The sequence below is a fragment of the Magallana gigas genome, chromosome 6, assembly GCF_963853765.1.
Source record: "Magallana gigas chromosome 6, xbMagGiga1.1, whole genome shotgun sequence".
NCBI lineage: Eukaryota > Metazoa > Mollusca > Bivalvia > Ostreida > Ostreidae > Magallana > Magallana gigas.
Window position 1 is genome coordinate 32,678,887 of NC_088858.1, and position 12,516 is coordinate 32,691,402.

General features: G+C 31.9%; 1 protein-coding gene across 1 annotated transcript; it reads right to left on the reverse strand.

Moving 5' to 3' along the window:
- Positions 1–5,539: 5,539 nt before the first annotated feature.
- Positions 5,540–12,222, reverse strand: LOC105325914 (uncharacterized). The gene is made up of 7 exons (XM_034469019.2): positions 12,082–12,222; positions 9,245–9,510; positions 8,676–8,927; positions 8,376–8,429; positions 7,436–7,495; positions 6,979–7,029; positions 5,540–5,841 (listed from the first exon to the last, which is right to left on the reverse strand). The coding sequence occupies exons 2-7, from the start codon at positions 9,504–9,506 to the stop codon at positions 5,705–5,707; spliced, it is 816 nt and encodes a 271-aa protein (XP_034324910.2). The 5' UTR covers positions 9,507–9,510; positions 12,082–12,222; the 3' UTR covers positions 5,540–5,704.
- Positions 12,223–12,516: the final 294 nt, after the last annotated feature.

The window sequence follows — 12,516 nt, forward strand, 5'->3', positions numbered from 1 at the left end:
TCTATGAGTATAAATTAATTAAGAAGTAGGGTCCAAAAATAATGGTCTTAAAGAAATAATATATATATGTATTTTTCAAAGAAAATATAACTCTAAAGTATCTCCATAGACACAGACAAAAATATCTCGTGCAAAAACTTGATGGTTTTAGAGTCTCCTTTAAAAATAGGTTACCCTCTACCGAGAGAAAGTCACAACTTAGATAAGCAAGCTGTGGCCCATTTCTCAACAAATGGTTGTAGAGTGGACACTTATGAACTCTTTTCATATTTTTTCAAATTTCTAAATATTCAAAATAAGTCTGTACTACGCAGTTCAAAGTGATTTAAAAATGCATTGTTCTGCCCTTGTATGCGTAATCTGCATACAAAACAACATACTGAACGTCATATTTATTGCTTTTGTATTTATTGAGGAATGATTACTCTAAACGAGAACTATTCCCCGTCTCAGTAATAAAAACATTCCCGCAAATGCGGGATTTTGACATGTTATTCCATTCACTTCCGCTTTTCTTTAAACTGAAAAAAAAGTGCAAGAATATTTTTACATTTTATTATCAACAATTTTTATGTTACATTTTTCTTCTCAAATGTAAAAGATGACCGCACGTCCCCCTTAAGATAAGGTAGGAACAAAGTGCAAATTCTGATTATTTCTTCATGATATCTCAATTACGGCAGGCAGTCTCTGTTAAAATTTGCTGGTTTCAAAGATACGAATCAGACTTCCTATCATCTTTGTTTTATAGTTTGATAAATAATACATGTCTAAAGTATGGATTATGTATGTATCAAATTTTGATACATGTTATAAAGTTACCAAAAAAAGCGAAGACTAGGCTTTTTATTTCTAAACAACATTTCTCGACCTCGGAGGTTATTCTGCAACATTCACGATAACAAGAACTTTATTTCTATTTTACTAACAGCTCCGACCATCAGCTGATCGGTTTATTTATAGAGAGAGGAAGTACGTCATATTTTCAAGCAAGATGAATCTGATTGGTTGAGACGGCTGTTCCGCGTAGTAATGGCTGCTTCGGAATGAGTATCGGAAACGTTTCGTTCAAGTAAGACGATTGGACCCAACCTTTTCTTGTGTATTTGATAAAAAGGATTCACGCGCATGCTAGTGGAACGTGTCTGACTCCCGTGTAATTTCCAGAGCACATAGTGAAAAAGGTACATAATTTGCGTTTATTTAACTTTACCCAAATTCCATGTGCATTATCATTGTTGACAGTAACACATTGATTTACACATGTGCATGCCATGTCACATGGTATATACACTGTACATAGTTTGGGATAGTATAAATTATGACAACACTGATTTAAATGAAGTAAAACGACTTTAAAATACTTTTATTAACTTTCAAATTTATAATTGCATTAAAACAGATTAGATATCAGTTAATGTTGTAAATATATTTCTTGAAATGTTAAGAAATAAAAATTTAAATTCAGGAAGGATTAAATCAATCATAAAAGGTTCTCTTCATTTCTCCCCCCCCCCCCCCGGAACGGTGTACACAGTAATGTGTAATTGGCTCTCCCACGCCACATGGAATGAAACTTCTCTTACAGCTACAGCTACAGATGAGGTGGATGCTGATGATGAAGTGGCTGGAGACGTCATATTGCGTTGACTTACAACACCAGTCGAAACTCGCTGAAGTACCAGTGTTTCGCTATATTTGCGGCGCTGAGAAACGGAGAGTGCATTTACGTAACTTTGGATCCTTTTCTCATTCCGATGGCCTGTTACCGACATGATCCCAAGAGAGCTTACCCCAGAATAGTCTAACACAGTAGCTGTGGTGGCTAGAACACAGTGATTTGTGTAAAGCAAAGACAATCCAGCAACTTTGGAAATGTTCAAGTGTATGATATTTTATGGGAGCATTCACATACCACACATCATAGGCTGACTCAAAACTTGTCAATGGACGCTGGAAGAACGCATTGTGTTTTGGATTACGCTTTGACAATTTCATTTTAATGATTTCACTGAACATAAATCGGATTCAGGCAATGCGTGGAGTCGTTGCTCTTAAACAGATTCTCGAGAGTCAACCCCATGATGCGTTTTGTCCGCCTCGTTGTATGACATTATGAAGCACTCTCCGTCAGTATCGTCTTTGACTGTGAAGGAGAAATGACTTGGGAGTTTATTCACGCAGACCTCCCCTTCCTCTTCTACATTTTCTCCAAATCTCCATTATAGAGATTGGTGGATGGTGTTTTGTTTTGTCTGCCCCTCCCCGCTTAAGGGATTTTACTATAATTCCTGTTAGAACATGATTTAAAGACATGAATTCCTTATTTTTTATGATGTTGATGGTGCGAGAATAAGGGGGCTTGTAAGATGTCGAATGATACCGGCTCTTATGGACACCAAAGCAGATTTTGAATATTTGTTTCCATTTTTCGTTCAGCATTTGAACAGCATAGAAACAGCGTATACCGGTAGTTCCTTCGCCAGATCATTGGAATTGTAACCCTACCCTACCCCTGGGCATCATGATTTATGATTTGAACAAACTTGAATCTACCCTACCCGAGGATGCTTCCACTCAAGTTACATCTTTTCTTGCTGATCATTTCCAGAGAAGAAGATTGATTTTTAAAGATTTACTCTATATATTCTATGCAAAATTCGACCTGCCATTGTGACCCCACCCTACCCCCGGGGATCATGATTTAAACACACTTGAGTTTATTCTACCCAAGGAAGCTTTTCAGTTTTTCTGGCCAAATGGTTTATGAGAAGAAGATTTTTGAAAAATTCCAACAGATTTTCAATGATTTTTAATTTTCTCCCCATGAAAGAGGACTTGGCCTTTTATCTTAATAAACTTGAATCCCCTTTACCTAAGGATGTTTTTTGTCAAGTTTAGTTGAAATCTACCCAGTGGTTCTGGAGAAGAAGTCGAAATGTAAAAGGTTTACGGACAGACAGACGCCAGACAAAAAGTGATCAGAAAAGCTCAATTGAGCTTTCAGCTTAGGTGAGCTAAAATTTCAGATAATCGATTTTTTCAATTGGAAGGGGGCGGTCAAATTCCCCGTTTTATGCATCACATAATCTGTTTATTGTCCAACGATTACTACTAATCTATCATGATATAAAAATGTATGGAATTTAAATAGGAAAAGCAACTGTAAAGGCACATTCGCCCTATACTTTCCGCCATGAAGTTAATTTGTCAACCGGCTTTCCAGGCGGCACCCGTTCTAAAAATTTGTTTCCATCAAAACTAAAATTGCTTTAAATTATTCCATTTTATTAATTACTTTTTTGTATTGACCAGAGATGCCCGCGATGCATGATGGACTCGTCCTACATTTTTTGCCATGACGTTAATAAATCAACCTGCGTTCTTGGTTACCCTGTTCTGGAAAGTTCTATCCGACTCTCTCCACAGAGGTCGTGCTCCGCAAGTGCTCTATTCATTAAAAGCAAATATCGTGCATTCAAAAAGCGAATTGGTTCATTTTATTTGTTCAACATTTGTCAAATCTTAACTTCTAGGTATACTCTAAATAAGTCACCAGTCACCAGTAAATATATTCGTTTTTCACGTAATCATTCCATATTAATTTCATTGCAAGTAAATATTCTGATGTAAACGACCCCTGACTTGGATCCGCCACCTTACTCTCATTTTCGCTATTTTGAGCATGTTTATCGAAAAGGAAAGAATATTTTTGATAAATTTCACAATAATTACTTAACTGTTAAAATTCAATTATACATGTAGCTAACGGACATCATCTCACACATGTTGAAATTCCAAAGGTATAAACAGTTACTCTGGTGCAGGCAATTTGTAATTTATTTGCAAAAAGCAATAATTAATAAGTACAGATGTCACGTCATAATTCAAATAAATAAATAACCAACAATAATAAACAATATGTGTGAAAATAAAATTCTAAGACCATGGTAAAAACTTGTACGCCAGCGTACATTAGATACATATCGAGTAGGACAAAAATAGCACACACCCATTATCCAATATGATTTGACATTTCTCTATATATTTCAGAAAAAGAATATCTAGTTGAGCATATTTTATGACAAGACATATTGTAAGACATTGTTATATTGATCATGAATACTAGCAGACATCGCCTATGTATGCCATCTATATCATAAAATACATCACATGTAATGGACATATAACATTATATGGTCTACATAATTGTAAATACAGTAATGTATATGTCCGAAGAAACGATATTAATATTATTATTATACATTCACAAAATAAGTGATGTACACAATTTTTCAACAAATGTAAAACGGATTGTTTTAAATGCAAATTCATTAAAGCTTTAAATATTTATCTGAAGCAAATTAAGCACCATCAAACAAAAGATAAAATAATGAAGACCTGTACAATGGAGGTTTGGGTCCAGTGTGCATATCATTAATATATACGATGTTATATATAATAAGCGATGATTTAAAACAAATGGAAACAGTAATTTGAAGATTTAACAAGTAAAAAAAATCATATCAAAATTAGATAAGAATTCATTCAATATATAATTCAAAATTTACTTTTAAAGTTTTAACATTTGCATTTTAACATTTGCATTGACTTTTATGACTGACCCTCAGATCCCAAGATTTTGCAACAAATGAAAACACAACTAAAAGACGAATTTGATGAAAATACCAGACTACTAACCATGTACAATTTGATAGGTTTAAGTGAGCATGACAATGACAATGATCATCACCATTACAAAAAAATGTTGTTTCTATACACTCTACAACAATTGAAGTAAGACATTTACAAAACAAATATATGACTAATTAATGAATCAAAGGCTATCTTAAACATAAACAAATAAAGCAAAAAAAATTCAAGTACCTTTGCACGAGGGAACCAGAACGAGCTAAACCTACAGATTCATCAAGAAATTTTTTTGTCTACGTCCCATAATGCTCTCTAATGTTTTCTCCCGTAGTGCTATGCCAAAAATGGCTAACATTTAACTCGTAATTTGCGGTACGTTGAGGTTTGAATACACGTTTTGAGTGCCGCACAAGCTTTGTTGAGACCAAAACTATTTTTTTACACGTTTCATTTCCTTCGTATTGAGTTGAGATACGTAAACAAATGATTCTATATTTTAACGATAACGTCACAACGATTTCGCGTTAAATTTCCCGCGATAAATTTAGGGGTGAATCAAACATCTGTAATGCGCGTACTAGAAATAAAAGAATACACTGCGATACCTGCCTCAGATGATGTTTTTAAATTTTCATTTTTTTTTGGGGGGGGGGTGATAGAGAGTTAATATATATATATATATATATATATATATATATATATATATATATATATATATATATATATATATATAGTTAAAAAAAATTATACAGATTTTGCATATTGTCAAACTATTATATTGGAAAATGGGGAATTACACACCTACAAACAGGGACCGGGGCACGAATACAACGTATGTTATTAGAATGCAAAAATAAACAAAAAAAAACCTAATTATGAACCAGGAATGATATAAAATTCAAATAACAACAAAAACAATAAAACCCTATATTTATAATTAACAATTTTGACCAAATCAAGATAAATAGACAATAATTAAAAAATAAAAATATGCAAACAAAAATGAAAAAATCCTGCAGGATATGGATGTAAAAACCATCTTCAAAGTGTTCTATGCGTCGGTGGTGCTGCTTTCACCCATGCTGACGTCCAACGTTACGCATGGTCCTTTGACGTCTGCTTTGTAACAAGAGCTGCTGGGCGCCTCAGTATGAGTATCTATTTTCAAATCCTTGAGGTGAGTTGTATCTAAAAATTAGTTACCGTCTTCTTATTATGATAATCTTCAATGTACAGGAGATGTGTATCTTCTCTTAAAGGGTTTAGAACGATTATCAAATTCACTATATGGAATATTAGAATATTTGTGGATCATTTTAAATTTTCTTCTTTTTTATGTTTGAAGTGTGACGATTACGCCTTCCACCCAACACATTCGTGTATCATATCTTTATAAGGAATAAGGAATCATTTTTTGCGTATTATGAGGTGATAATTTCGGTCGGGGGCGTGATCAAATCTAATAAAGACCGAAGGGCTTTATAGTAGATTTGATCACGCCCGACCGAAAGTATCACCTCATAATATTTAAAGAATGATTCCTTATTACTTATATTTATATAATTTTAAGCCACCATATGATTAAGTATTTAATATAAATAAGCAAACCCCACTGACGCCCCAATTATGCCTCGTTTGAAGTTATGGGTTATATAGTACAAAATCGATACGTAGTGTTATCACAGACAAAGACAAATGTAAATATAAACAGTGAAATAGCACTGAACATTTGGAAGAAGTATCAGTCATAATGTATTCACAATGTAGCGAACCTTAAAGTATATTAATGTGTACTTTGATTTATTAAATAAGTAAAGATAAGGTGAAAATGGCAATTTTTCTGTTTAGAAGATAATGCAAGACAAATTCTGTCCAATTAATGCATTTTGAAATGCAATTTAAATATCATATTTATCCCAAACAAGTAAACTTAGCACCGACGTATACTGACATATTTAAAAGGATAAACATGGATGTAGGCACAAAGAATATAACAGTTCATAATGAATGCACGAAGACGTGTATAATAAATACATAAAATGTTAGTATTTCGACATTTTGGTTTTGTGCATATCGAATAAACTTTATGAATTAATAATTTTTACAATAGCACTTGCAGACAGTAACAAGATTCATTTAGCCTGCCTTTGAGACCATACACTGTAAAACAACGACAAGCGAAATTTGTCATTATAGTTCTGCTTTCAATTGCAAGAAAGAAATATATATTGAAAAGTAATATCGAGATCTTATATCATTTAGCTTTATGGCTATGAAACCTGAACAACATGTTAGTGTCTGTGCCTCAAAAAATACTAAATTTACCTGCGGATGCAGTTTGATTGTCATCCATGGATTCTGTTGGCTCTCTTTCCACTGTTTAGAAAGAAAGATTTCATTTAATTTTTTTTTTTTTTACAAATTATATTTAAAACTTCTGTAATATAGACGCTTGTTGATACTTTTGATTTTTGTAATTCCATTATTTCAAAGTTTTAGATACTATCTTCTAAACATGTAAAATTGAAATAGATTTGTACAGTGTTAAAGTACAAGTATTTTGTAATTATTCTTTCTATACATCCATACATCTATTTTAATTTTTAATCTATCATATTTGACATTAACGTCCATAAATAATTCATTTTATCGATATACTGGTTTAGTTTTAAAAAAAAAAACCCATCTCTGTCTGTCTGTCTGTCTGTCTGTCCGTCCGTCTGTCTGTCTGTCTGTCTCTCTCTCTCTCTCTCTCTCTCGTTTCAGAAGTGATAATACCTACGTATTTCTGAATTAACGCTACGATAGCCACTATCTTGTTTAAGCAGCTTTTTTTCTGATCCTGAAAGAAATTGTTAAATATTTTTTTAAAACCATACATACATTTCATTTTACACGAACAAAAGTATTTGAGCTTAAGCTTCAAAATTGGCTAAATTGATCAAAGTAGGGATTAAAGTAAAATGATATTTTTATGGGTTTAGTTAATTGCTTGTAGGTCGAATTATTTTTAAGGACTAGTCTTAGGTTTGGTCGATACAAACGATATCGTTCAGTACAACATTGTACCACATAAAACTGTTTTTTTTGTCAAATTTACCTAAGCAGCAAGTAAGCTTAGGAAGCGAGTGTTGTTCGTTGTTAATTACAAAGAAATAAAAAAGTTAGAAACAACAAGAATTCGTTGTTAGCCTTGATTCCAAAAGGTAACATTGAATATTGAATTGTAGAATTTATCCAGCTATGAAAAATATTTTTTTTTAAAGTTGTTAAAAAAAGTAAAACAAATCATGCAAAACATTTTAAATTTTTAAAAGTCGAATGTCTAAAATAAAGTAATTTGAGAAAATGGAGAATACTGATATATCACTTACTTTTATTGCACTCTGGTATAAACAGAAGTACATGTAGTTAAAAATGTGTTTTTTTCTGCATTGTCATTTTTAAAAATATTTTTTATTAATAAGTAAATATTTAAAAAATTCACAATATTCGTTACATATTATAATTTCATAACTTGAATGATTTTTAATATACACGACAAGTACAATTACATGTTATTCATGTAACTAATAAAAATGTTATTAAAGAATACACTGCACATCTAATCAATTCATTACTACTTTGCAAACATTATTCTGGCTAACTAAAGATATTTTTATATTGAATATGTGGGTATAAACTACGTGTACATTGATAACCCTTTCTCTTCATCTACTCACTTCCTTTAGCCCCATCCCTCATTTCCACATGCATATGTGCACATCCAATAGCATCTGTTTATTACAAGGAAAAAAAGAGATATTAAGTTGGTATACTTATTTTATGTTTGCAAATATTCAAATGCAACGGGGGAGCATAACAATGAAAATTCGTTCTTATAATTACCCTTACAGTTCTTAAAAGACATGAACATATTATCTTCATAATCATAGGTTGAAGTGCATTTTGAATGCATGTGATAGTACTTGAATGAAATATTTTATTATTATTGATCATGCTACTTCACGAGATATCATTACAATCGCAGGGGTATATATCCTTCATGCGGCTTTCCTGTAACTGGTCTTTTGCCCTCTTTAATTCTTCAATCAGTCCCTGGCATTCTTTGAGGAGACTATCCCTATACCTCTCACACGGTCTTCCGTCTCCATTCTTGTAAGTTAGGTCGTCCAGGTTGTCGTTGTAATCACGTATAATTTTTCGCGTTTTTGACATGGCCTCTTTGATACAGGTGTTGTCTTGATTGTCTTGAGGAGTATCCTTTTTGTCATCTGTGAAAGGCAATCATGTTATTCTTTCAATTTATATAGACAGAACTTTTTTGAAGTTTCAACGATTTTAGTGTGTGTGTACAATACATGGACTTGTATTATTTTCTATTTTATTTTGCGATATCATACTGAAATGCAATATGTATGTTTACAATAATATTTTCATCATTTTAATACTATTAAAAAAATTCAAAAACTATACTTTGTTTTTTTTTTCCAAATAACTATGTATTTCATAAAATGTGATTTTTAGATCGTAAATAATATATGCAAACAGTGTGATACAGTTTAATCATTCCGAATTCTATCGATTTTACCTTTTGAACAGGTAACGCAGCAAACTTTTGCGATCTGGGATGGAGGTATTTCATCTTTTCTATAGTGATCCTTCAACCGATCGCATTCTTTTTGCACCTCGCTTGCTTCGTCAAGTATCAGTTTTCTACAGTCTTTGCAAGGCACATCTTTATAAAAGTCATCTAGTTGTGCGTCTTTGATTCTATTATTGAACTTGCGCACTCTCAACCTACAGTTGGGAATGCTTTTTCTGAGCTCTTCAACCGTTTTAACGTCTGCCATAAATCTAATAAAAACAATTCATTTTTACAGATTTTTTTAACAGATTCTTTTAACACGAGAAAAGCTGTCAACGTGACAGCAAAGCGGGTTTTCTTTTGTGTGAACAGTATCTATAATCCATTTGTCAATCCTGAATTGATAAAACACTACATATCCAGAGAAATGACGCAATTTTTTGCCAAAATAAAGGTAAAATTAATTTTTGCCAAAAATAACTAAGTTCAACAGATGGTATGTTTTTCATAAATTATCAAAAATCATAATCCAAATTATATGCACATATCTAATTTATGTAATTTATTTACAGTTGATCTGGAAAACAATAACTTCTTATCCTTTCAATAGAGTTTCTTTATATGCAATATTTCATGTATACTAAAAAGTGACTAAGTTCAACAGCTGGTATTTTTTCATAAATTAACAAAATCCAAATCCAAATAGCATGCACATCTCTGATATAATTTATGTACAATTGATCTACAAAGAGCAACTTCCTATCTTGAAAACTGTATTAGGAGTTTTCCGTACAATAGGAGTTTGGCAGCTGCCCGCCTGTCATTTTCACCATTTTGATAGCCTAATTGGATTTTTCCTTTGGAAAACCCGGTTAAAAACATGAAAAATGTGCTTTTCAAATTTTTATCATTCATTACAATCTTCAGATTAGTACATGTTACCAAAATGGTGAAATAAAGCAAAGGCGATCTTAAATGTTCTCTGATTTATTCTAATCTCATTCATCTTTATGAATCAACACTTCAGAAAGTAAAATAAATGTCCCTTGGCAGCTATTTGTGGGGTGGGAGGCATATGATTCTTATGCCATAAAATGGCATATACATGGTACATCTATACAAAGGATAGTTTCTCTTTAAGAAAAGCACATCAAGAAATAGAACTGACATAAACAAATGGACAAATGTAATACACCACTAATAGCAACACTGTACTGCATTACGTATGCAATATTAAAGGGGCATGGTCACGATTTTGGTCAAATTTTATTTTTATGTTTTTATTATTTACAATGCTTTAGAAATGCATTTCTTATGATCAAATAAAATTTGAGAGTAATTCGTAGAGTTATAAGCAAGAAACAGGACTCACGATTCTTTGTCATGTAAACAAGGCTCGTGCCCTGTATTTGTTTACATAGGTTCATTATACCAGTAAAAAATGTTTTCAAGCTTATCTGTCTATCTTTTTATTTATTTTAAGCATAGATAAACAGTTCCTAACGTTGAACGTATTCATTTTAGGTTTGAAACTGATATTTTTACTTCAACGTTCAAAATGTAAACAAACGCTTTGTTTACATAGCGAAGAATTTTAAGCTCTGTAACTCGCTTATGACTCAACAAATGACACTCAAATTTCGGTTGCCTGTTAAAAATGCCTTTCTGAAGCATTGTAAATATGAAAATCGAAAAATATTTTTTTGACCAAAATCGTGACCATGCCCCTTTAAAAGGACAAAAATTAACGATAATACCGTCTTGTTGTAAATTTTGTTTCACATATCCATCAAGGAGATCCATTCAAACAATTAATGCTTAACTTATTTTTTCACAGTATTAACATTTTTTGATTGTGATACAGTTTTTCGTCATGCTTGTATTTGAAACAAAGGAAGGTAAATGCTTCATCAGTTTCAACTTCTGTAATAATATGTGAATTGAACATATTCTGTTGTATACTAGTATAGTATACACAAAAGAATTTGAAACAAGTTTGTCGAACAACTGTTCTTCTCCTAATGTTCTGTTATTCAAATTGTTTTAGATGGAGTCTATGATTATCTCACTTATAATATAAAGAAATGAAAATAGACACATGAAAGTGTTTGACTTCTTTTCAAAACACCAGCTCACATATTATGGTTTCAATCTTTTGGTAACCATTTTTTTTTTTAACTTTTAAACGACTTATTATGATTGAGACCTTGTTTTCCAGAAACAAATGTCGAAAGATATTGCATAATTATTGCACTTAAACGCTTATCGATACCCATTCATTTTTATTCTTTAAATACCGCATCAATAAGTGCTTTATAAAGACATTTAAACTTAAAATATTGACAATAAATGAAATGGAAAAAGAAATTAGATAAACAGATTTCAAAAATAAATTATTACTAGAAAAAAAAAGAAATCTGAAAACTATCTTTACTTGAGATCTCCACAAATCTCGATAATATATAAGGTCTAGTCTTTATGATGCTTGATTTTACAACTTTATATCGTGGATAACTATATATAGGTCACATGTAATAATATTTGTAGCGTTTAGGCTGTATTGAATATCATTTAAACAAAAAAAAGAATAAGTAAATAAAGACACGAATCTAGGACAAACCCCTAAGAATATTACCTTAATTAAAGGTTATTAACCTATGATTATATCTAAACTGAATATAATTTATAATTACGACGAAAATATTATTACCGTTCCTTCAGTGACAGACCAGGAAGTTTACGGGTCATGTGTTTGTATACTTCCTCAAAGAAAACGTAGTCAGAAAAATTACAAAAAAAAAAGAGTTTAAAAATATATATATTTTTTTCAATAAACATACCGTTAATCGATTAACAGTTAACAGTTCCTATGAAAACAATTAGAAGAGTTCTTCAAGGATTCCATAGCTCGAATCAAGTCAATCGATCAGAGATAGACTCAATGTACTTTCCGAATTATATACAAAGGTCATATGATCGACTATTTATAATATTTTTTTCAAAACGAAAGTTATTTGATTATGTTTACCTCAGGCACGAAGCATTTTTAAAAAGTATTTGTGGGGGGGGGGGGGGGGGGCTCCCCGATGCTACATGTATAGGCACGAAGCATCGGGGGGGGGGGGGGGGGGGGGCCAGGAAATGTGAAATTGAAAAATTTACATATAAAAATTAAATTATCATGGAGTTGCCCCCCCCCCATTTTTTGGAGGATGTAAAAAATAAATATGAAAATAAGGAAATTAGGATTGAAATTGAAGTTATATAGTACGCCA

What these genes read in the sequence shown, in the direction of transcription:
- LOC105325914 (XM_034469019.2), bottom strand. Translation starts at nt 9,506, where the DNA reads ATGGCAGACGTTAAAACGGTTGAAGAGCTCAGAAAAAGCATTCCCAAC. An exon ending in CTGCGTTACCTGTTCAAAAG is followed by an intron (nt 8,928 to 9,244) that starts GTAAAATCGATA and finishes TGCCTTTCACAG; the next exon opens with ATGACAAAAAGGATACTCCT. An exon ending in CAATCAAACTGCATCCGCAG is followed by an intron (nt 5,842 to 6,978) that starts GTAAATTTAGTA and finishes ACTAATTTTTAG; the next exon opens with ATACAACTCACCTCAAGGAT.